The sequence below is a fragment of the Phyllobates terribilis genome, unplaced genomic scaffold (genome assembly GCF_046119375.1).
Source record: "Phyllobates terribilis strain yellow unplaced genomic scaffold, ASM4611937v1 Scaffold_1__5_contigs__length_1240528914, whole genome shotgun sequence".
Lineage (NCBI taxonomy): Eukaryota > Metazoa > Chordata > Amphibia > Anura > Dendrobatidae > Phyllobates > Phyllobates terribilis.
Window position 1 is genome coordinate 699,470,868 of NW_027362761.1, and position 26,626 is coordinate 699,497,493.

At 46.3% G+C, this 26,626-nt stretch overlaps 1 protein-coding gene across 1 annotated transcript in view; it reads right to left on the reverse strand.

Moving 5' to 3' along the window:
• KISS1R (KISS1 receptor) overlaps positions 1 to 26,626 on the reverse strand; it is a 431,843-nt gene that overhangs the window by 222,060 nt on the left and 183,157 nt on the right. Inside the window, 1 exon segment of the mRNA XM_073655142.1 lies at positions 26,101 to 26,225. Coding sequence (XP_073511243.1) covers positions 26,101 to 26,225 — 125 coding nt within the window.

A 26,626-nucleotide genomic window follows, 5' to 3' on the forward strand; every position in this document is an offset into this window, starting at 1 on the left:
CCCTGCTGGGTCTGGGACAGTACGGCTCCTAGCCCAATGTTACTGGCGTCGGTGTAGAGGATAAAGGGCTGACTGTAATCAGGGTATGCCAGGATTTCATCCCCCGTGAGGGCCATCTTCAGCTGGCGGAAGGACTCTTCTTCTAACTTCTCCCATCTGAAGGGCGGCTTCTGGTTCTTGGCCTTCCGGGACTGGCCTATCAGGAGGTCCTGCATAGGAGCTGCCTTTTTGGTGAAACCGGGAATGAATCTGCGGTAGTAGCCTACCAACCCGAGGAACTGCCGCACTTCCTTTACACTGGAGGGACTTGGCCATTCCTTAATTGCGGTGATCTTATCAGGGTCGGGAGCCACTCCGTCAGCGCTCACCACGTGTCCCAGGTACTGCACCTTTGGTTTCAGGAGGTGACACTTGGAGGGTTTCACCTTTAGGCCGTAGTTTGCCAGAGCTTCGAACACTTCTGCCAGGTGTTTCAGGTGATCCTCGTAGGTTTTGGAATAGACGATGACATCGTCCAGGTATAGCAGGACCGTCTCGAAGTTTCGGTGTCCCAGACAACACTCCATCAACCGTTGGAAGGTTCCTGGTGCGTTGCAGAGTCCGAACGGCATGCAGGTAAACTCGCTAAGTCCCATCGGGGTGGTGAATGCGGTCTTCTCCCGGTCCGCCTCTGCTACAGGAACCTGCCAGTACCCGCTAGTAAGATCCAAAGTGGAGAAGAAATTAGCAGATCTTAAAGCAGCCAAAGACTCCTCTATCCTTGGTAAAGGGTACGCATCTTTGTGTGTGATATGGTTGATTTTCCGGTATCTACACACATTCTCATGGTGTTGTCTTTTTTTTTAACCAAGACTAGTGGAGCTGCCCAGGGGCTACAGCTATCCCTGATTACCCCAGCCTCCTTCATGTCTCTGAGCATCCCCTTGGCGTGTTGGTAATGTGCAGGGGGTACGGGTCGGTATCTCTCCTTTATGGGAGGATGATCTCCCGTGGGGATGTGGTGTTCTACCCCCTTGACTCGCCCGAAGTCTAACGGGTGTTTACTAAACACTCTCTCATACTCTTGAACCACCCGATAGACTCCCTGTTTCTGGTGTGAGGGAGTGGAGTCAGTACCCAAATGTAGTTGCTGACACCAGTCCTCCATTGTTTCCTCAGAGCCGTTACCTTCCTCCGGGGAAGATGGAGGCAAGGGTTCTATGGACTGTATGGAATTTTGATTGATGGTATACAATTTGGCTAGCGTGGCATACCGGGGCAGGTACACTTCCCTCTTCCCGATATTTATTATGCGAACGGGCACCCTCCCATGGCGTACATTGACCACCCCCCGTGCTGTCAAAATGGTGGGCCTACTGTCTGAGTAAACTGGTTCTACCATTGCCTGGTAATCTCTACCTCTCAGACCAATAGCTGCCCGGCACCAAATCATCATTTCACTTTTTGGGGGCATGGCAATAGGGAAAGGGTCACACATTCTCACGCTACCAATCTCACCACCGGAGAGTTCCACCTGTTGCTGTCGCATCAGTGCCCGGATCTCTTTCTGGAGCACTCGCTGCTCGCCGGAGCTGGCGTTCTTGGCAACCTGCTGTAAAATGAAAATCACTTCTGCAAGACAATTTTCAATCACATTAGTTCCTAGAGTTATCTTTGGGTGACTCTCGTGTTTGTCAATGTCTACAATGATCAGTCCCTGTGCTGCCAGTTCGACTCTACCGATTTTAATGGTCGCCTCTTTAAATCCGATCTGTGGCACGGGCTGACCATTGCTGGCGATGATACTCAAGTCGTCGTCAGGGTAGCGGGTTATATCTGAGTCATTCCAGTACTGCTTGAAAAGCACGTACGGGATGGTGGTGACCTGGGACCCGGTGTCCAGTAGGGCACTCATAGGAATGCCATCCAGTACCACAGGCAAGACTGGACGTCCTCCCACGTATTTGTCACGCCAGTTCGATGGGCCTGATGATCTTTTTCCTGGGGGCCGGCCCTCTACCCCAGGTTGTGCCAGTTTAAAGGACAGTACCTTGCCATATGTCCGGGTTGATTGCAGCGGCGGCAGATAGGTTGTCCGTCCTCGTTGTATCGGTCGCTGGGTCTTCCTCTGGCCCGTGGGGTCCTCCTTGGTCGACGCCACGGGATGTCCTCCGGTCCGGATGCCAGCTGGATCCTCCCTGAAGTGGAAACCTGTAAAGACTGCACAGTTCGGGTTAGCGCAGCAACGCTTTTAGCTAGCTCTTGGACCTGATGGTGCAGGTCTGGAGCCGGGTCATTGCTCAAAGCCTGCGCATCAGCTCCCACAGGCCCTGCCGACAAGGGCAAGGGCGCCGCCTCTTGGTGGTAAGTGGTTGTGGGGCGTCTGTGGGTCACAACGCCACCCGGTGCCGGTTCTCGGAGCACCCGGATGGCTCTGTCCTTGAACTGTGCAAATCCCAGATGAGGGTCCTGTAAGGCCATTGCCCGCAACTGGGTTCGGTGGGCATTGCAATATAAACCCTCTATAAATTGTTCAGTCAACAGCCTGTCCTCGTCTCCCACGCCGTCAGGGTCGGTCTGCTTAATGGCTCTCAGGGCCTCTTGTAAGTTTAGTGCATAGTCCCTTATAATCTCTTGTGCTCGCTGCTTGCACCCGTAGAATCTGAGCTTGATCTCGGCTGAGGTGCGGGTATCAAAGGTGTCCCTCAGCTGGGTTAGTATCCCTGCGACAGTCCTCCCCCCAGGTGGCCAGGACTTTACCTCCCTTTGGGCTGCCCCGGTTAGTTGGGCCACCAGGATGCTCACTTTTTGCTCTTCTGTGAGGGGGTACACCTGGAAGAGGCTATCCAGCTTTTCTCTAAAGTCATGCAGGGTATGTGACTCCCCTGAGTACTGGGGTAGCCAGGCTGCCCCCGGGATATAGGGCATGGTGAAAGGCATGACCGCGACAGCGGTGGCGCTGGCGGGGGTTGGAGCGGTGAAGCTCTCCTCCGTATCCGACATCCTTCTCCCCCCTAGTGGACCGTGGCCTACCTTGCGATGATCCTCTTCCGTAGGCCGCGGCTCCGCAGTGGATCGTCAGGGTTGAGGACCTTCCGTCGCGCTCCTGTGACGTCGGCGTCTGCTGGGCTCATTCCAGGACCTTACGCAACGTCCGGACGTGAGGCGGGGCTTCAGTTCTCGCGCGCTTTCGGAGTCCACGCCCCTCTTCTTCCCACGCGGCGTCCTCAAGATGGCGTCCAATGGCGGGAAAACTCCACGGATGGCGGGAAGAAGGCCGAAGATGGCGCCGGATGGCGGGAAAACTCCACCGATGGCGGAAAGAAAGCGGAAGATGGCGCCGGATGGCGGGAATCTTCACCACAGGTAAGTTTTCACAGTCTTTTTCAGGCACGCAGTACCCGGTGGTTGCGGGCACGAAATCCTGCCGACTACGCCAAAAGTTGACGCGCCCCTGGGCCTGCTTTCTGGTGTAGCGTTGCGCACGCAGGGGTTACCCGGAGCCGGATCTATTAGGGGTGGTAGTCCTTGTGGCGGTGACCCGGTCCGTGCCCAGGGAGTCAGACTAAGTGGCGGTGTACGTAGCAGTAGATATTGGACGACTATGCCACCCGTTGAATGCAGCTATGGAGCCGCTGCTGCAGGGCAGACCGCTGAGGCCGGTGACACAGTTGTGCAGCGGAGATGGCATAACCCCCAACGGGAGAGGTATGGCCTCAGGGCAGCCGACATGGATGATGGGGGTAGCAGGAACCACTCGGAGACGGTACGGTGTAGTTCAGGGTCTTTACTGGTGACAAAGATAGACCCTCCCGGAGTACTGGCTAGCGAACGGGGCCTGGTCAGTCCTTGAGCAGATGGGATCTCCCCTGGCCAGGCGGAGTTGTAGGCCTTCCCAACTAACTGTACTCTTCTGGCTACCTTGCTAGAGGCGGGTAAAAGTAGCCCACGTCCCTGAGTGTACCGTGTGGTGCTCACCCGTATGGCCGGTGACTCGGGGCCTTCTATTTGCTTCCGCTCCACGACGGCGGTGCTGGTCCCATGCGTGTGACCGTGCCTTCGGGTTTCTTGGCCAGAGGACCTGAATCCCCTGCCAGACGGATTCTGCTGCTGGGTAAGAGTTAGTCCCCACAGCCTCGGACTCCGGGTCCGGTAAGAAAGCTTCGATCAGGGCGAGCTCTACAGCTACCAGCCCCTGACCTCTTCTTAGCACGACTCCCACAGAGCTCCTGGTCTTTCTTTCCTATTTCTGCTTCTCTTCTTCTCTCTCTACTCTTCTCACTAACCCTGCCTCAGCCCCAGGTTTATATAGGGGAAGTCCTTCCCCTCCCAGGACTGGGCAGGAGGTGTGGCATGCATAGGATTCCTGACCAAGAGACCTCCCACCTGCTCTCAGACATAACATTGCTGTTACTGTGGAAACCAGACCCCTGGGGTGCCACATATACATTTACTTCTCTATACCTTGTATGCCCATAGTAGAGGTCTGATAACTCCAAAGTGGTGACAGATTCCCTTTAAGTTGAGCTAGCTCAGATGAAACTATGTCAACTTTATATTTGGACCTGTTAATGTCGGCCACAATTTCACAAACGCGTGCAACAATTAGCTAGTGAATGTGGTGCCTACACTACAAACTCAGAAATTCATTCTGCAGTTTCTGTTGCAAGAGGATGCACGCACCAGCCTTTGTACCAGTGTTGCTATTGGCCGTGTCGAATGACAAATTGATAAATTTCACTTTATCCAAGAGCTGCCAATCCTGCAGAACCTCGAATACAGCCTTAGCTTGTGCTGCTCCTGTGCTGTTAGGTATCTCTGGGACTGACAACAACTTCTCAGTTCCTCCTCCTGAAACTAGTACTGCCAGTCACCCAGCAATTTCATAGCGGGTCTGACTTGCAAATCTTTTCCCGTCCCAGCGTACAGTCAGTGGACCACTGCTATCAAAGGAAGCTTTGATTTCATTTGCTGCAATCTCTCAATGCCAACAACAAGCCTGTCTGATAGATTCCCTATTCAACGTGAGACTGTCTGGATCATGGCCAAGAGACTGAGACTCAGCAGCAAGCAGGTAGGTCACATTTCTAGCACTGGTGTTAGTTCTGTATAGAGCTGCAGCAACTTTCAGAGTCACACAGGTCTTACCGACTTTGGTTTCTTAGGACTAAAATGCCCTTCGCCCACATCGCTATCATTGTCGGAAGCGCCGTAGTCGCTGCATCTTCTACTGCTTTTTTGCCTGTAATTCTCTCATAAATCTTGCTTCCTAGACCTTTGCCATTTTCCTGTCTAATGGTCCCATGCTTCCACAACAACCTTTTTCTCTTTGAGCAAGCAAGAAGTCACAACCTTCCTGACGTTTTCATGGCATCAGCATGAGTGACATCAAACAATTAATGAATTCCTTCTCCTTGGATTCTTGTGTTTTGGCTTGCCGTCGTTATGAATCATGGTTCTGTTCTCCCACCTGGGAATGGAGCAGGTCCGGTGCTATGCTACTCCGGTCGCAAGCGCCGCCATTGGTCTGACCCCGAGGGCTGAGTTACTACGCGTGCAGGGAGACTGTCCCATTCTTGTGGAGAGTCACGTTCTGGTATTGTGGGATGTGTGAGGAAGTGGGACGCTGTGTCTTTCACTGATTTCTCTGCCCGGGGAAGATGGGACCCTGTCTTCCCTAATTGCAAGGCAATGCAGGACGCTGTTTTGTCTGGTAATATGCAGTGGTGGGATGTTGTACAGTCTGCTGTTGAAGCTAGCAGGGAGTAGCTGTCTGGGGATGATTGGGTGGTAATCAACACCTGACCATTAGGCGGGCTATATAATCCTGCTCCCTGCTCAGTCCTTTGCTGTTTATTGCAGTTCCCTATGTGCTTGGTGGTGAGTGGTACTAGCATTAGCCTTGCTGTCTTTTCAGGGGTTTTCTCATTTTATTTTCTGGTTTCACGTCCTGGGGTTCTATCCGAGGTACCGTATTTTTCAGACTATAAGACGCACTTTTTTCCTCCAAAATTTTGGAGGAAAGTGGGGGGTGCATCTTATAGTCCGATTGTGGTGTGATATATATATATATATATATATACACACACACTGTGGCTGGTGGGGGGTGTGGGGGGAGTGGCAGTGGTGGAGGAGCGAGGCACAGAAGGCAGTAGCCGCCTGCTGCAGCCTACACTGTGCCCACTGCTAAAGAAACTGAATATTCACTGCTTCCCCACGGCCATGGACATGGGGAGCAGTGAATATTCATTCTCCTTAATAGCGGGTACACAGAGTAGCCGCAACGTGGCTCCTGCTGCGGCCAGGCGATTGCGTGTGCCCGCTATTAAACAGCATGAATATTCACTACTCCACACATCCATGGGAGTGGAGAGTAGTGAATTCTTATGCTCTTTAATAGCGGGCACATGTGATCGCCCGGCCACAGAAGGAGCCTCGCTGCAGCTACACTATACAGTGGGAACAGAAAGTATTCAGACCCCTTTACATTTTTCACTCTTTGCTTCATTGCAGCCATTTGGTAAATTCTAAAAAGTTCATTTTTTTTCTCACTAAAGTACACTCTGCACCCCATCTTGACTGGAAAAAAACAGAATTGTAGAAATGTTTCCAAATTTATTAAAAAAGAAAAACTGAAATATCACATGGTCATAAGTATTCAGACCCTTTGCTTAGTATTGAGTAGAAGCACCCTTTTGAGCTAGTACAGCCATGAGTCTTCCTGGGAATGATGCAACAAGTTTTTCACACCTGGATTTGGGGATCCTCTTCCATTCTTCCCTGCAGATCCTCTCCAGTTCCGTCAGGTTGGATGGTGAACGTTGGTGGACAGCCATTTTCAGTTCTCTCGAGAGATGCTCAATTGGGTTTAGGTCAGGGCTCTGGCTGGGTCAGTCAAGAATGGTCATAGGGTTGTTCTGAAGCCACTCCTTTGTTATTTTAGCTGTGTTCCTAGGGTCATTGTCTTGTTGGAAGGTGAACCTTTGGCCATGTCCCGAGGTCCAGAGCACTCTGGAAGAAGTTTTCATCCAGGATATCTCTGTACTTGGCCGCATTCATGTTTCCTTCACTTGCAACCAGTCATCCTGTCCCTGCAGCTGAAAAACACCCCCATAGCATGATGCTGCCACCACCATGTTTCACTGTTGGGATTGTATTTGGCAGCTGATGAGCAGTGCCTGGTTTTCTCCACACATACTGCTTAGAATTATCACCAAAAAGTTCTATCTTCGTCTCATCAAAACCGAGAATCTTATTTCTCATAGTCTGGGAGTCCTTCATGTGTTTATGAGCAAACTCTATGCGGGCTTTCATATGTCTTGCACTGAGGAGAGGCTTCCGTCAGGCCACTCTGCCATAAAGGCCCAACTGGTGGAGGGCTGCAGTGATACTTGACTTTGTGGAGCTTTCTCCCGTCTCCCTTCTGCATCTCTGGAGCTCAGCCACAGTGATCTTGGGATTCTTCTTTACCTCTCTCACCAAGGCTCTTCTCCCATGATTGCTCAGTTTGGCTGGACGGCCAGGTCTAGGAAGACTTCTGGTGGTCCCAAACTGCTTCCATTTAAGGATTATGGAAGCCACTCTGCTCTTAGAAACCTTGAGTAATGCAGAAATTCTTTTATAACCTTGGCCAAATCTGTGCCTTGCCACAATTCTGTCTCTGAGCTCCTTGGGCAGTTCCTTTGAGCTCATGATTCTCATTTGGTCTGACATGCACTGTGAGCTGTGAGGTCTTATATAGACAGGTGTGTGCCTTTCCAAATCAAGTCCTATCAGTTTAATTAAACACAACTGGACTCCAATGAAGGAGTAGAACCACCTCAAGGAGGATCACAAGGAAATGGACAGCATGTGACTTAAATCTGAGTGTTTGAGCAAAGAGTCTGAATACTTATGACTATGTGATATTTCAGTTTTTCTTTTTTAATTAATTTGCAAAAATGTCTAGATTACTGTTTTTTTCAGTCAAGATGGGGTGCAGAGTGTACTTTAATGAGAAAAAAATGAACTTTTTAGAATTTACCAAATGGCTGCAATGAAACAAAGAGTGAAAAATTTAAACGGGTCTGAATACTTTCCGTATCCACTGTATATACAGCTCTGGCAAAAATTAAGAGACCACAAAATTTTCAGTTTCTCTGATTTTTCTCTTTATAGGTATATTTTTGAGTAAAATGTACATTGTTATTTTAGTCTATAAACTACTGACAACATGTCTCCGAAATTCAAAGCTAAAAATTTTGTATTTATTTGCAGCAAATAATAAAGCGTCAAAATACTAAAAAAGAAAAGTGCTTTCAGACCTCAAATTACTCATGTTTTAACTGTGAAATCAATATTTGGCAATATTTGGTGGACTAAACATGATTTTTAATCACAGCTTTCATGCGTCTTATCATGCTTTCCACTAGAAAACTGTTCAGTGGTCTCTTAATTTTTGCCAGAGCTGTATATATTGTGACAAGGTGACTGGTATTATATGTGAGGGGAGGTATGTGTCCAGGGCCGCCATCAGGGCATTACTGCCCTTAATGCTGTATGGGGCCCCATGAGCAGCAGTACAGAGGGGGGCCCCCCTCTTGTGCTTGTGCTCACGCGGCCCCATGCTGTAACAAGGAGACGCACAGCTCCAGCAGCTCCCTCATACTTCTCCTGTCTTCTGGTCAGGTGACAGCGCGTACGCACATGGAGAATTGGGAGGAAGGGTGAGCACATGGAGGATTTGGAGTGGGGGGAATGAGCACATGAAGAATTGGGAGGGGAGGGTGGGAAGAGCACATGGAGAATTGAGAGTGGAGGGTGGGGAGAGAACATGGAGAATTGGGAATGGAGGGTGGGGAGAGAACATGGAGAATTGGAAGTGGAGGGTGGGGAGAGCACATGGAGAATTGGGAGTGGAGGGTGGGGAGAGCTCATGGAGAATTGGGAGTGGAGGGTGGGGAGAGCTCATGGAGAATTTGGAGTGGAGGGTGGGGAGAGCTCATGGAGCATTGGGAGTGAAGGGCGGGAAGAGAAAATGGTGAATTGGGAGTGGGGGATGGGGAGAGTAAATGGTGAATTGGGAGATGGGAGTGGGGAAAGCACATGATGAATTGGGAGTGGGGGGGAGTAAATGATGAATAGAGGTTGAGGGTGGGGAGAGCACGGACATGACAATGAATTGAAGCAGAGGGTGCATGTAAATATAATGAATCGGGGGAGTAGGGGGTACAGAGTAGGGCGCGATGATGATCATAGAATCATAGAATGGTAGAGTTGGAGGGGACCTCCTGGGTCATCTGGTCCAACCCCCTGCTCAAAGCAAGATTCACTAAATCATCTCAGACAGATGTCTGTCCAGCCTCTGTTTGAAGACGTCCATTGAAGGGGAACTCACCACCTCTCGTGGCAGCCTGTTCCACTCATTAATCACCCTAACTGTCAAAAAGTTTTTTCTAATATCTAATCTGTGTCTCCTCCCATTTAGTTTCATCCCATTGCTTCTAGTCTTTCCTTGTGCAAATGAGAATAAAGATGATCCTTCTACAATGTGACAGCCCTTGACATATTTGTAGACAGCTATTAAGTCTCCTCTCAGTCTTCTTTTTTGCAAGCTAAACATTCCCAAATCCTGCAACCGTTCCTCATAGGACAGGGTTTGCAGACCAGTCACCATTCTGGTCGCTCTTCTCTGAACTTGCTCCAGTTTGTCTATGTCTTTTTTAAAATGTGGTGCCCAAAACTGTACACAGTATTCCAGATGAGGTCTGACCAAAGAGGAGTAAAGACCGATAATTACTTCACGTGATCTAGACTGTATGCTTCTGTTAATACATCCCAGAATTGTATTTGCCTTTTTTGCTGCTGCATCACACTGTTGACTCATGTTCAGTCTATGATCTATTAGTATACCTAAGTCTTTTTCACATGTACTGTTGCTTAGCTCTATTCCTCCCATTCTGTATATGCTTTTTTCATTTTTATTGCCCAGATGTAGTACTTTGCATTTTTCCCTGTTAAAAACCATTCTGTTGGTTGCTGCCCACTGCTCCAGTTTATTTAGGTCTTTTTGAATCCTCTCTCTCTCTTCTCTAGTATTAGCTATCCCTCCTAGCTTTGTGTCATCAGCAAATTTAATCAGTTTACCCTCAATTCCTTCATCTAAATCATTGATAAAGATGTTGAACAATACAGGTCCCAGGACGGAGCCCTGTGGTACCCCACTTGAGACATTCATCCAGCTGGATGTGAAGCCATTTACAACCACCCTTTGAGTCCGATCACTAAGCCAGTTATGAATCCACCTAACAGTTGCCTGGTCCATTGCATACTTGGTCATTTTTTCAATAAGGATGGTGTGAGATACTTTGTCAAATGCTTTGCTGAAGTCAAGATATACTATATCTACAGCATTTCCCTGATCCACCCAGTCAGTGATTCTGTCATAGAAGGAAATTAAGTTAGTCTGACATGACTTGTTAGTTACAAACCCATGCTGACTCTGGTTAATCACTTCATTCTTATCCAGGTACTTACATACATGTTGTTTAATAATTTGTTCAAAGATCTTTCCTGGTATAGAAGTCAGACTCACCGGCCTATAGTTCCCTGGGTCCACCTTCTTCCCCTTTTTGAAGATAGGAACAACATTTGCTCTTCTCCAGTCTTCTGGGACTTCTCCTGTTCTCCAAGAATTTTCAAAGATTATGGAGAGTGGTTCTAAAATTTCTTCTACGATCTCCTTCAGTACTCTGGGGTGTAATTCATCTGGACCTGGAGACTTGAACTCATTTATGTTAGCTAAATATTCCCTCACAATCTTTCTGTTTACAGATAACTTGGATTCTTCTATTCCTTTAAAAGGACAGTGAAGATCAGTTGATGTTACATTTTCTTTCTGAGAGAAAACAGATGCAAAATAGGAATTAAAAAGTTCGGCCTTCTCAACATCCTCTCTTACCATTTCTCCATTTTCATCCTGTAAAAATCCTATAGCATCTTTGACTTTTCTTTTACTTTTGACATACCCCCAAAATCCTTTTTTATTGCTTTTGACATCTCTTGCAAGCCTTAATTCATTGTCAGCTTTAGCTAACCTGATACGTGCCCTACAGGATCTGCAGACTGCATTATAATCTTCTTTAGATATGCCTCCCTCTTTCCATTTAATAAACATTTCTTTCTTTCTTTTTAGCATGTGTTTAAGTTCTGTGTTCATCCATCCTGGTTTCCTTAAATGCTTCCCATTCTTCCTACTTTTCGGGATTGTTAACGATTGTGCTTTGAGAATCTCATTTTTAAAAATTTCCCATCCTTCCTGGACATTTTTGTCCTTAAGGACATCCAGCCATTGGATCCCTCCTATTCTCTTTCTGAGTCTCTTAAAATCTGCCTTTCTAAAATCTAACCTTGAAGTTTGAGTCTTCACATGTCTTCCTCCTCTAGTTATCCAAAATTCTATAATAGCATGATCGCTGCCTCCTAGGGTCCCAGCCACCTTTACCTCCTCAACCATTTCCTCCCTGTTTATAAGGATTAGATCCAAAGTAGCAGATCCCCTTGTTTTCTCCCCTACCTTTTGGAAGATAAAGTTGTCAGCAAGAGAGGATAAGAATTTGCTTGACCTGTTAGTTTTACTTGAGAGAGATTCCCAACAAATGTCTGGATAGTTGAAATCTCCCATGACCACTACGTCATATTTTTTGGAGAACTTGGTCATTTGATGCATAAAGAGTTCATCCATATCTTCAGCTTGCCCAGGTGGCCTGTAGTAAATGCCTACAATGGTGTCCTTTCCATTGTTCTCTCCTTGTATTCTTACCCAAACAGTTTCCACAGAACTCCCAGTCTCTGAAGCTTCAATCTCTGTGCAGATATACGCTTTTCTAACATACAATGCGACACCTCCTCCTCGTTTATCAAGTCTGTTTCTTGCAAATAAGTTATATCCTTTTAGCCTTTTATTCCAATCATGTGTATCGTCCCACCAAGTTTCAGTGATTCCAATGACATCATATTCCTTTTCCTGCATTAGTAGTTCCAATTCTCCTTGTTTGTTGCCCATGCTTTGTGCATTTGTATAAAAACATTTTAGTTTGTGATTGGTTTCTCTTCCTCCCATATTTTTATTATTTAAATTGTTTTGTCTTTGTTCTTCCTTTCCACTTCCAGTAGCAGAGATCTCAATAGTATTTGTCAGCTGTATGGCTTTTTCTGGCCTTTTGCTTCCCTTCCCACATTGTTCTAGTTTAAAGCTCTCCTGATGAGTGTAGCAAGGCGACTTCCAAATGCATGTTTTCCAGTCTTCGTAAGGTGCACCCCATCTCTAGCAAGTAGTCCATCGTATAGGTAATTCATTCCGTGATCCAGAAATCCAAATCCTTGTTGACGGCACCATCGACGTAGCCAGTTGTTCACCTGTAGAATCTTATTCCACCTCATTGTTCCATGGTCATCCACTGGGAGGATGGATGAGAAGACCACCTGCGCTCCCAATTCTTTCACTTTCTTGCCTAAGTCTTCAAAGTCTCTGCAGATGGTTTCCAGGTCCTTTCTTGCGGTGTCATTTGTCCCCACATGTATTAGCAGGAATGGGTAGTGATCTGTAGGTCTGAAGAGTCTTGATATCCTGTCAGACACATCTTTAATTTTTGCTCCTGGAAGACAGCACATTTCTCTTGAGGTTATGTCTGGTCTGCAGATAGCGGCCTCTGTTCCTCTTAACAGGGAATCCCCCATGACCACCACTCTCCGTTTTTTCTTAACAAAATTCTTCTTTCTCCATCCAGGAGGATTCTGAGGGCTTACAAGGTTATTCATTGCTGGCAAAGTCTTATTTTGCTGTATTTCTTCATGGTTCTCCTGCGTGAGAGCCTGGTACTGGTTCCTGAGCAGTATGGGTGCTGACTGCCTCTCGATCCTCCAGCTTCTGTGGGTCACATGCTTCCATTCCTCTGTTTCCTCAGGTGCAGTTCGAATTTCTTCTCTTTCTGAATCATGAAGAGATAATTCTGCTCTGTCTAAGAACTCTTCACCTTCCTTAATGATTTTCAAGGTAGTTAACCTCTGTTCTAGATTTCGCAACTTTTCCTCCAACAGGGACACAAGCTTGCATTTCTGGCATGTGAAGTTTGGCTTTTCCACTGGCAAGTCTGTGAACATGTAGCAGGATATGCAGCTCACCAAATGGCTCCTGGACTCTTCCATGTTCTTACTGTTAATGTTCTGAAAACAGTGAAAAAAGCTTCAAAAAAAGCTTCAAAATGCGCGCGCCTACCGGCGCGCGGTTTACCGATGTCCTCTTTTCAGCTCCAACAGCCAAAATCCAGTGTTCTTTGAGCTCGCGGAGACTCTTCACTTACCCCAAAATGCAGTGGGAATATGCAAATTATCTCCTCAGGACTCCTCCCCTGGTTTTTGATGCAGGAGTGTGACTGGTAATAAATTGGGGGAAAGAGTACAGGTTCTAATTAATTTATATATTTATTAGGTGGGGAAGTGGCTATTTACAGTTAGTGGGGGCACAGTGGTGGATTACAATTTATATTTGGAATGGTGGGCTGCATAATGATTAATTATATATTAATGGTGGGAGCACGTCTGTATTCAGCTGTGTAATGTAAAAGTTGGGGAATGTGCTTGTCACGAAAGCTGTCAGGTGACCAGGGATCAGGGGCTCCTACCCTGAACCTAACACTAGGGGTCGCCCTAGCTCGCCCTATTCTCCAGGATACCTCTGAAGGTGAGGATGCTGAGGCCTCCGCCCTCGCCCTAACTCCTGAGTTAGCCCTCTGCTAGTTCTGCTCCCCCACCCCGGGAAGAGGGGCGCTACTGTGCACCGAAGTACACCCACCCGACAAACAAGGCAGCACAAACAGGGATAAGCAAAAAACTCCAGGCACACAAAATATTCTCTCACATATAACAGAGGGAAGCACTGGGGTATGTAGGTAGGGGGAATAAACCAAAATGGAGAAGTGTTACACGCTCACCACTAGGTTCAGATAGGGGCGAGACAGGTTACATGAATTCTTTGGAATCCTGGGGGAACTGTTACTCAGGGCGACCATGGATCATGTGCTGCAGCTTCTCTCAGGCCCACAGGAGTATTGACTCTCAGGCACAGACACGTAGGTTGTTTCACTTGCTAACCAAACACACTTGACAAGAGTCCTCATAAACGGTAGAACAGTAGCATTGAATAACTTGCACTGGCTGTGCGACTTCTTAAGTCTTACGAGCAACAGGCTCCAGTGACAAACAGTACAGTATCCTTAGCAGCACAGCAGTTCACAGTCTTCCCAGTAGTACAGGACAGCACAGTTCTAATGCAAAGGCACATTAATGAGCACAGCATTCTTTACAGCACAGTGAGATGGAGGGGGGGGGGGGTTGCTGAGGGAGATGATCCCTGTGACACCATTTCTTCCAGTCTTTATCTTTCTGCCTGACAATACTCTGCACTGCTAGTTCAGGAACTCTACCTGACCTGTGCTTAGCTTCACTCCTGACTTAAATCCTTTTCACTTGCAGGGGCGCTTCTGTGAGATACAGAATACACATACCACCTTTCTCTTCGGCTCCAGACAGACAGTAAACAAGTTCCCCACAATCCCCCTGGGGCTCTGCTAAAACACATCCTCTTCCCTCCTTTTTGAATGTCGTCCTCGACATGCGTCTTAATTGGTCAATCTGACCAATTCTGAGACAGTGGTAACTTTATATACAAATTGGCATTGTGAAATTGGTATAACGTTCATAAACGTTGATAACAACCTAATTTAATGACCTTTTTCTTGTAGGATGCCTGTAAGAAATAAACAATTAAAACAATCAGAATCTCTTCAGCTGGAGCTTTTCGTACGTCTTCAACCAGCTCTATGTTTTAACAGTTCTTTGTTTCTGCAAAGTCTTTTAAGGAAAATCAAAGCATGAAAACAAGTCATTCCACTGGGCATCATCTTCCATACTGCCTCTCGGTGGTGAATACCACTCCAGTGGGCTTACCTGGTCCGCAGGCAGAGATACCCATTTCCAGTTGACAGTCCTTGGCACTTGACTGGATTCACCAAGTGTCTCATACGTCAGCATCACTGGCCTCCTCACTTCTCGAGTCGACATCCTCCTGGTGGGTTGTTCCTCAGAGACCATGGGTTCTTCGGTCACAGAAGTTTCATCCGCCGCACTCATTTCCCGTGCTTCCTCATATGCTCTTTGAGCTGCCTCTGTGAGTTCCTGTACTTCTCCTGAGTCGCTTGTTTCTGCACGGTCTGGTAATTCCGCTCCTCCTGAGTGTCGATCGGTGTCTTCAGGGGCCGGTGTTCGATCATCAGACCTGAATCTGTACTCCTTGGTACAAACTCTGGAGCCTTGGTACTTGGTTCACTCTCTTGAGGATGGTACGTCCCTCTCCTTGCCGGTCCGAGAAATACAACGGTGTGTTCTTCTCCATCAGAACTTCCAAGGTCACTATCCACCTCCAGAGCTTCAGTCTGTGGTGGTCCCTTAGTCGATCTCGCACAATGTCTGTCTACTTCTGGAAAATCTTGTTGTGGTGGGAGATAATCACAGGGTAGTAGTAAATTCCGATGGACTATTCTGGTTTTCTTGTCTCCCATTTCCAATCGGATTTCATACACTGGACTGTCATCGGCTTTCCTCCTTACGACAACATACACCTCGTCTTCCCAGTACGAACGAAGTATTCCTTGACCGCCTTTCTCACGTACGCTCTTGACTAGCACCCGGCTTCTCGGTGCCAATTCTGCTCCATAACATTTTCGATCATAGTACTCCTTATTCTTGCTCTGTCCTTGGCTAACCACTTTGGACACTATGTTGTATGCCTCTGCCATCCGTTCCTTCCATTTCCGAACGTACTCTGGATACGTTCTGTAAGTCTCTGACACAGGAGTATCGAACATGATGTCAATTGGCAGTCTTGGCGATCATCCATACAACAATAGGAAGAAGAGTGAGTAACCCATTGAATCCCTATTTGTACAGTTATAGGCATGTACCACTTTTGACAGGGAACTCTTCCAATCTTTCTTCTCATCAGCTGTTAAAGTGCGCAACATCGACAATAATGTCCGGTTAAAATGTTCCACTTGTCCATTACCCTCTGGGTGATAGGGCGTTGTGTGGGATCTCTGAATTGTACAGTACTTTCCTAGCTTGGCAAAGAGCTGGTTCTCAAATTCTCTTCCTTGGTCGTGGTGTAACCTCGTAGGGAACCCAAACCTCAAAGCAAAATCATTGAAGATCTTCTCGCCACTGTTCGACCTGATTTATTGGAGATGGCATATGCTTGAGCAAATTGAGTGAAATGGTCCATCACCACCAAGATGTATTCGTAACCACCCTTGCATGTCTCGAGATGTAGAAAGTCTATTGAGACCATCTCAAACGGATACGTAGTTTAGATGTTGCCCATAGGTGCCCGGGTTGATGTGTTGGGATGTTTATCTTTCAGACACCCACACTCCCTGGTTACGTACCTCTCAATATCTTTCTGCATGTATGGCCAGAAGAAACGTTCACGGATCAAGTTGGTTGTCCTTTCCACTCACAGGTGTCCCATGTTTTCATGGAGTTCTTTGAAGACCAACCTATGGAATACTCTATAGTGCAAATAAAAGCGTACAGAGGCTTACGCGTTTCGGATACGTAGATCCTTATTCATAGCATAATACAATTTAAATTATTACAGAAAAAAGAAGCACAGTGGATTTTGAAATTAAATACTAGATATCCAACAGGTTTAAATATGAGAAATGAATTAATATATTTGTATTAATATTCCGATTATTTCCACTTGCACTATTTTACACTAGCTGATTTCCTGCTATATTCATTATAACTGTCTGTTTTTAGGTTAATATTATGTGACTTATATTTAGCGAGTTATATTTATGAAGTTTGTAATTGTTTGGCAACTTTCCAATTTTTTTTTTCCCTTTTAAATCGAAACAGTCAGTTAATTTAGGGTTAAAACTGAGTTTTCTGAGACTCTGGACTCATGTGTAATTGAGCTTCTGAACAGGTGATGTCGGTGGACGGCTACTTTCTCCATATGCCTTAAAAGTTTTTCCATTTCAACATTGTATTATGCTATGAATAAAGATCTACGTATCTGAAACGCGTAAGCCTCTGTACGCTTTTATTTGCACTATGGTCTCATGTTTTTAATTTTTTCAAAATAAAGGCTATTTTTTAAGTCAATTTCACGAGTTGCTGGATAACTACCCTTTCATCACTGCCTAATGTCTCCCAGACAGGGATCTTTACAATCCGAGCACCGTACCTCATGAGAAAGTGGACTGAGCATGCTGAGAAATATATATTTTTTTACTCAAACTCTTTGCTCTAGTAGAGATAATCTCTAAATCATTCACAGATAGCCCATTTCAATGCCAGGAACTCCAATTTTCCGTAATGTAGATGGTAATTCTTCTCGGCGTCTGTCAATGTTCTAGAACCGTAACCGATGACCCTCAATTTTCCATCTTGATGCTGATACAGGGCAGCTCTCAGTCCCACTTGAGAAGCATCACAATGAAGAACAAATGGTAAATTGAAATCAGGATATCCCAAGATGGGTGGTTTTACCAGGTAATCTACTAGATCTTCCAATACCTGCTGGTGATATGCTGTCCAGAGAATGGGCTGTTGGAACGAAACTGCGTTGTTTCTTTTTAGCCTGGTCCTGCCCGCATTCTTCTTTTTCTCCATGGGTGTTGTTGACTCTGTGGTCCCCCCCACGTGGAGCTATAGTGGGGCGGCAATCCTGGAGAAGTTCCGAACATAAGTACGATAGGAGGAGAGGAATCCCAAGATCTGCCTCAAATCCCTGACAGTAGAGGGCCGCTTGTCTTTTAAGGCCAGTACTGGGGCGATTTCTGCTGGGTCCATGGTATATCCTTCTCTGGACACAATTTTCCCTAGGAATCCGACTTACCTTTTGAAAAGTTCACACTTCTTTGGGGTCAACTTAACACCGTGTTGTTGATACAGCTGGAGTACGGGCCTCACAGGTTCAACATGCTCCAAGGTTTTGCTGTGTACCACATTGTCATCCAAGTACGGCTGGCAGATATCGTCCTTCAGTCCTTCCAAACAGGTCTCCATGCTCCTCTAGAATTCTGCTGGAGCTGAACTGAGCTCAAACGGTATGCGGATCCACTCATATAATCCCCACGGTGTGATGAATGCTGTCAAAGGTCTACTGGACTCTTCAACAAACCCTTGATGGTATGCTTTACCCAGATCGAGGACCGAGAACCAGGTACTTCCTGATAGGCTATCCAGCATATCTTGGATCTTTGGTATCAGGTGCCGATCAGGTACTGACTTTCGGATTAGTTCCCAGTAATCACAGCAGAGTCTCAATGTACCGTCCTCCTTCCTAACACAAACAATAGGAGAGGAATAAAAAGACTTTGACTTTTGGACCCAGCCTCTGTTGATTAGGTCTTGTAAATACTCTTTCACTTCACGTTGTAATGGTTTCGACACAGACATATAACTTCTGGTTACTGGGGTCGTGTCTTTCAAACTGATTTTCAACTGCAACGATGGGATACAGCCTATATCAGAGTCGTCTTTGGAGAATGCATGACACTCTTCTCTCAGCATCTGTTTTGCTACTGCTCGATCTTCAGCACACAACTGTTCCAGGTGTACTGGGGGATCCCAAGACTCCGAAGTGGGTCGTGCAATTTCTTCCCCTGGGCAACTCCTGTTCCTTGGTGGGGAGACTGAATTCACTGTAGACCCCTGGGGGGGTCTCACACTGGCTGGATATACCATTTTAACAGTTTCAATGTGACCTAGCAGTTTTTGGATCCAGTGTAATTTCATGTTTCGGAGTATTCTTCACCGGTACTGTCACTCGAGCAAACCCACCAGTAAGAATCGTAAGCACAGTCTCACCTTGAACTAGGCCTTCCGGAAGTTCTGAGGTGTCTTCTGGCACGAACAGTCTTTTCTGGACTTTTCTTTCCGGTTCTACCAGGACTCCACACCTCACCCCCACCATTTGGTTTGCAGGGATGATGGTTGGGCGTCAGCCTACCTTGACTTCTTTTAGGTCCATTGTATTCTGTGCTTTCTTTACTTTTTGAATCACATTTTCTGCCCCGCCGTTGGGTATGGCAAGTGATGTGGCAATTGCATCCATCACCAGCGTCCCGGACTTGTGTTTCATGATGACCTCACTGATTACATTATAACCCAGGATAGGATCCTCTGCCACGTTCTGATCACTGGTCACGAGAAAAGGTACCAAAAGCTCAATGGTGTTGCTGTTCTTCGTGGCCCTCAATTGGAAAGTCACTTTCACCCAGCCTATGAAAGGGATTTCGATCTGGTTGACAGCTTTGCCGTGGAGTTCCACTGGTCCTAAGAGTTCTTTTAGCGACCGAAGCCAGGTATGTGGCCGGTAGCGCCTTCTCCATTCTTCATTTAAAAGGCTCACTTGGGCTCATGTGTCCCACAGTGCTTTTACCAGGAGTCCATCTAGCTGGCAAAGTATAAAGCACCTTTCACCAATTAGGCTGATGAGGCTATCTTTACTGACCGAAGAATCCTCCTCCCAGGAGTACATTGTTTGACCTCCGCACTGGGCATTAAGTAACTGATGCCCCTGTCTCTCTTGCAGCTGTTGTAGACAGGAACACACTTGGGGATAGTACTGACGCAGCCATCTTACCTCATGCACCATTCTGGGTTTTGATGAGATTTGGATTTGCTTCTGGGGCCTCCTCCGTGTTGTGGTTACCAGTCGCCCCGCACTGGCAACCTCCAGTCTTTTAATCCAAACGACCGTGACCATTGGCATTCCTTGGCATAATGTCCTTCCTCACATCTTAGACAGTGGACACACACCATACTCTGATTTGATGAACTGCACGCTTCACAAGCCAGGTATCTTCTGTTTTGGAACCCATTCCTTGGTCTGAGGGATACAGGTTTTGGCCTGGAACAAATCAACTTGTTCACCTCAATCAACTGGGCTCGCAGTTCTCCTATTACTTCCTCCCAGTCAGCACTGGTGGTCCTCTCTTTTGTTGGTGATTTAGTAAGGTTCCCTCTCGGAGGTGGCACTGAAGGGTCTCCATGATGATCTTCGGACTGGCCACCGGGGGTCTCCAATTTCAGCTATTTCATTTTGGTGATTTTAAGAGGAGAGCCTTTCTATAAGTTCTGTTTGCTCTCTGACTCCAAACTAGCTGCCTCATTAACTTTTTCAATTCGGACTTCGTCCAGAATGTCAGGATCTTCTAGGTACTGTTTCAGCTGCAACTTAATGTCTTTACTCCCAATGATCCCAATGATCTCAAGAACTTCTTCTGGACTAGTCCAGCACCAAACTTTTCCTCCACTTCTACATCTCCGAATGCAAACAACAGTCTATCCTTCAGTTCAATTGCTCTGAACAAGAAACTTTGGGGTGATTCATTATTTTTCTGTGAGAGGTTAATGAGTCGGTGGAACAATTCTAAAGTACTCTCTTCTTTATAGTGCCCTTTTAAAATCATCTTCAGCTGTTGCAAGGTCAATTGACTCTTCATTTCTAGCATACTACAGAGGTTCAGTCCTGGGCTGATCGCTTTCACCACCCCCTCGACAATCTCATCTGGCTGGTAGTCTTTCTGTAAGCCTGCATCGATTTGATGCAACAAGTTCATATAAGACAGTTTCTCTTTCGGTTCACACTCTCCAATCTGTCCCAGGATCTTGAATTCTTTCCTTATGGTGATTTGTGGTGTTAGAAAGGACTGTCTTCCTGATTTATCTAACCTGGGCAGGGTAAAGGTTATGTCTGAGTCTGTCACCCGTTCAGAGGTTTTGCTTGATTCCTGAAGGGCTGTTGTTAGGGCTTTGAATTGTTCTTTCAATTCCTGTAGTTCTGTCTACGGACAGAGATTCCCGATTTTGGCAATTGGTGCCGCCCCTCCATCCTCCAACTTCAACCTGGTTAGATACTGTGTTAGCTCCTGGAGGAACGTCCCCATGATGACTTCAGCTTCTTTTTCCATACTACTCATCCATTTTTGCATTAATGGCAGCTAACAGTTGCCTGCAGTTGTGTGCTTTAGAAATCTGTTCTTCTGACATCTATATATGTTCTGCTACTGTTCTCAATTCTTCACAGGTTAACTGTAGAAGCAGCTCACTAATTCTGTCCATTTGTATTTCCACATCCATTTCTGCTAGTAAGTTTTCTTTAGGGCTGGTCCCCTTTAACTGGTGTAGCAGAGTTGAACTGAGGTGTTGTGCTGCTGTGTTTTTCCAGACTCTTTTCCTCTTTCCCTATACATGCTAATTCCTGCTCAGGATTCCCCGTACGGGCCACCAATGTTACATGCATGCCACTAGGTTCAGATAGGGGGAGACGGGTTTCATGAATTCTTGGGAATCCCGGGGGGAACGTTACTCAGGGCGACCATAGGCTGCAGCTTCTCTCAGGCACATGATAGATTCAATTCCTGACCAGACACATCTGACAAGAGTCTTTTTCAACAGTTTAACAGTGGAATTTAATCTGAAGCACGGCCGGTGCTATTCAGGGATGTTATAGCAACAATCTTAATTACAGTACAGTCTGAGTTTCTTGAGCAACTGGCTTCAGTAACAATACAGTAGTTTCTTCACAAGGCACAGTATTACAGTCTCTTCAGTAGCATAATTCAGGCTTTTCCTTCAAAAGGACACAATAGTACACAGCATTCTTTATCCTGCATGGAGATGGAGGGGGGGGGTTTGATGAGGGAGATGATCCCTGTGACACAATTCCTTCCAGTCCTTATCTTCCTGCCCAATAATACTCTGCATTGTTATTTCAGGGAATTTATCTGGCCTGTGTTTAGTTTCTCTCCTGATCTGAATCCTGTTCATTTGGCTTTTGCAGATCCAGATAGCACACCACCTTTCTCTTCGGCTTCAGTCAGACTACAATAACAAGTTCCCCACAATCCCCCTGGGGCTCTGTTAAAACACTCCCTGTCTCCTGCGACTGTGTTAACCTCTCTAGTTGCTGGATGCTTCTGAAGCACAACACTTCCTGTCTCCTGTGCTTGTGTTATTTGTAACAGTTGCTGGATGCTTTTGAAGAAACAGCACTGCTTCTGAATGACACATTACCACACTCCAAACACATACTGATAGGAAATTTAGATTCTGAGCCCCAATGGGAACAGTGCCACTAATGTCTGTAAAGCGCTGTGGAATTAATGGCGCTATATGAGTAAAATAAATGAAAAAAAAATTATTCTGGGAATTATTTCACTCCTTTTTTAGACCAAACCGTGCACCTGTAGAACAGAGTACATGTCTGACACGTTGTGAACGACTGGAGAAGATGGTGCAGGAGTATCTCGAGCTCAATATCAATGCCATGAGGTTGATATTTGGACTTTTTTTTCAATTTTGGCTTACAAAAATTGAAGAGTGGCCTGAGCTCGCCTGTCACGCCTTACAAGTTTTGTCATGGCGGCAGCCAGCGTTCTCTCAGAAAGTGTCTTCAGTGCTACTGGTGTCTGCTTGGATAAGCGCATCCGGCTGTCCCCTGAAAGTGTAGACTGCCTCACTTTAATCAAGATGAACAAGTCGTGGATCTCCAATTACTCTTTCACCCCAGTCGCAGACCGGGAAAACTAGATAGTGGTGTAGTTTTTAGTGTGTTGCATTGATCTCGTGTTATTGCAGTCTGTGACACGTTTGTCGTGGCTTCTGTGCCTGTTGTTGCTAGTGCTGCTGATGTTACTAAAAAAATTTTGAAATGTGGAGACTCCAAGTTTGGTCTCCATCTGGTGGATTGCCTGTAGTGGAAGGGGTGTCAGAGCCCCATTATACTATTTCTACTACCGGGAAATTGATAATGTAAAGTGCTGTGGAATTATTGGCGCTATATAAATGAGTAAAATAAACAATTAATAGAACTTGATGCCACTTTAGTGGTATCTGCCCATAATTATTGGAAAGGTTTGGTCTCCAAGTTGGGTCTTTTTCATGTGTGCTCCCTGAATTTGGCAGAGGTCTCAGAGCACCAGGCCTACACCTGTCACTCATCCACCAATTACTGATCAAAGTTTCAGCTAGAAATACTACTCCAAGCCCTGTCCAATGCTTAAATGTGGCATGGTTTCAGGACCACGCTATTAGCACAACTAATTTAGATTCTGAAATGTGGACTCCTGGCTGTAGCACAGTACTAGCACAAAATAATTAAAAGCTGAAATGTGGCCGAGTTTCTTTAGCACGGTAGTAAGAGAACAAATTTAGATTTTATCGTGTGAACCCCGGTATGGAGAAGAATATCAGCACCAAAGAATTTACAGCTAAAACGTGGCCTGCTTTATGTAGCACGTTAGTAACAGAAAAAATTAGGGTTTCAAAGGTGTACTCCTGCACGGAGCACAATATCAGCAGTGCACAACAGAGTTCTATGCTGAAACGTGACCTGCTGTCCTTGTCTGGACCACACTAATAGCAAAAACGATTGATCTGTTGGAAGGTCGATTTCCCAGCCACACAGGACATTATCTATCTAAACAGTCTGACTTAGAAGCAACTGCCTAGCTAACCATCTCAAATCTCTCAGTATCCAGGAGTAGCGTCGGAAGTAGCTTCTGCGCTGTTACACTGACAAAATGGAGCTAAAACAACATGCCCGCTCTTTATATGAAGATTGACATGTGACTTCAGCAGCCAATGACAAAATCCCTTGTGTTTGAACGTTATGGATGGTTCCTGCACCCTGATTGGCTTGTCGCAATCTGCACACATTAAGTTAAGAAAAAAATAATAATATTAACAGCCCGCCGCTTCTTTGACCTCTCCCCACCCCTCATCAAACATGTCCCCCCTGCTCATCATACAGCACCACTATCCTAGCCAAAGTCCTAAAAAATACAGTAGTGGAAGCGCGATCATTTGCCACACTTTTGTCAAATTGGTCCAATTTTCAGTAAAAACGCTTGGGTGTCCAATCACGAATGTGCAATGTTCGGGCTGAATTTGAAAAAAAACAAAAGTTTTCCGAACATGTTCGCTCACCTCTAGTAAAGAGGCCGGTAAACAATTGTGGAATAACTTTGATATATTCGACTGGTACTTCTTTAAAAGTCTGAAATCAGCTTTCATAAATGCAGCATAAATATTTCTGTTTAATCATGCAATATGTTAGCATGTGGGCCCTATTTTGAATTTTACTCATAACCACACTTTTTCTAAAACTAGCCCTGGTCACATGGACCCGTGGAGGAAGGTATATATGACTCGCCCCCTGGGCCGTGGGGCACTCGGAACCGGGCTTCAGGGCAATGCGGGGAGTAGTAGTGGCGACCCGGTCCCGTGGCTCAGGGTGGTTAGACCAAATGCTGTGGCAGTGTATTTGTAGGTTTTGAAAGTCCGACTACGCCACCCGTTGATTGCGGTCAGAGTGAACCGCCGCTGCAGAGCAGACCGCTGAGGCTGGTGTTGTGGGTGCAGCAGGGAATAGTACAACTCCCCACAGGAGGAGTGTAGCCTCAGGGCAGTGAGCGTAGATGGTGGGGGTTGTAGTGCAGGGAGTCCCAGTACTGTTAGTGCTGGAGCGGTAAGAAACACAACGACAACGTGTTTCAGTCCAGGGTCTTTTACTCACAGTTGGTTTCCAAGTCACTTCTGTCAGCAATGACTGCCCAAGAAGTGCTGAGTCCACCAGGTGAGGGGCTCGGTCAACCCCCAGGCAATTCAGGAGTATGGCACAGGACTCCCTTCTGTCCTCTCTCTGGCTCGTGCCCCACCAGTGACCAAACTTCTGTCCAGCTGCCTGACCCTTCACCCGATATCCCGTGGGTTCTTAGGGTCCGTTCTGCCTTCTTGTTTCTGAGCCCTTCTGCTTCTCGGTCACTTCTCCTCCTTTCCTGTTCCTTCTTCTCCTCCTTCCCTCGGCCTCTTCTCTAAGCCTACTTCTCCTTCTCCTCTCAGGCTCAGGCCTTCACCCTAGGCCTGCCTTTGAGCAGAGCTCCTACAGAGCCTCCGCTCCCTGTCTTCTCCTCTCACTGACTGAACACCCTCCTAAGATGGTGCCCACCTTTTATACCTCCTTCTAAAGCATGAGCCCAGGTGACCAGCAACCAATGGGCTCCTACCTACGCTCAGGAACCGTCCCCTCCTGCTCCTACATCACTGGGTTTTCCTCCCCCCTCCCCACTCCAGCCAGGGACAGATTCTGTCGTGCCTGCATTGGTGTCTAATGGGAGCACCGTTGAACTGTCCCTCGGAAATAGGGTGTGTGTGCTGTATGCAGCTACCTGAGCCCTGGTCCATACTCCATCCTTACCCGGGAGTGGAATATCACACCTCTGGCAGAGGTGCAATACCCCTGTAACGGCCGAACCCTCGGGGCGCTACATATACTGTAAGCATGTACCTAGCTATAGCAAAGATGAATGTTCAGACACCCAGGAAAAGTAGCGCCATATTGGCAGACAGTCAACTTGTAACAGATGTGAGTGTGCAGACAGCACCCAGGAATAGCAAAGCCATATATTTGGAGATGCACCTTGTTGTATAAGAGCCAACAACCGTGGACTGCAGAACGAAATTTATATTGAGGCCACTTTTGGGGAACCAGAGGCAGAAAACCGAAATACCAGTCCAAGCCACGTATTCAGCGTGTACGCCACACCACCTGAAGATTCCGTCAGCATGCAACTAACTGGCATTAGACATACTTGGGGGCATGATATCAGAGGTGTGCACTGGCTTACTATTGCAAACTGGTGTGCATGAGAGCAGAGGGAGCTGGCTGCTGAAGAGGGAAGATGTGGGGACTGGCTCTGAAACCAGGATAATTGAGTAACAGCAATTTGACTACTTAATTTATAATTTAGCATTGTCTTTCATTCTTGGAGCACTAAGTCATAAGGTAAGGCTCCAAAGTTAATTGGCAAAAACAAAACAGATATCAATTGCTAATTTTCTAGCTTATGCCAGTGTAATAGCAAAGCTTTAGGGCATTGGGCACATATATAGCACAAGCCATTTTGTACAGTGACATAATGTGCGACAGTCAAACCTACAGATATCTATACATTTTTTTAAGTCAGTACAGGAATTGAGACGGTTGTATGTTAGTTTTTTTGTACCTACCTGTTGGATATAGTTAACAAACTTGCACATAAATTCTCCGAATATCCATCCAGGAAGATGATATAAAGCTGCAGTGATAGGCACACAGCACACTAAAAATATTATATCAGTGGTTGCCAGATTAGCTGTGAAGAAAAAAGGTAAAAGGTTAGCAATTTTGTTTAATCATATTAAGTCACATGTTTTGAGCAACTAAATAAACATTAATGTAAATGGGATATTAAAATGTATCATATTGCCTTTTCACAGACAGCCTTCACTTAGAAGATTCTTAAGTAGTGATGGGCGAGCACTAAAATGCTCGGGTACTCGTTACTTGGGTTGAGCAAATCATAATGCTCGGGTGCTCGACCCGAGTAACGAGTGTAATGGAAGTCAATGGGAAACTTCCATTGAGCTATTTAAAAATTGTTCAAATCGATGCAAACAGCACTGAAATGGCATGGGAACAGCATGGGGAAGACCCCTGGAAGCATCTCTGAATCCCAGGTCGCTGCTGGGAACAATGTTGTCAGAGATTTACGCC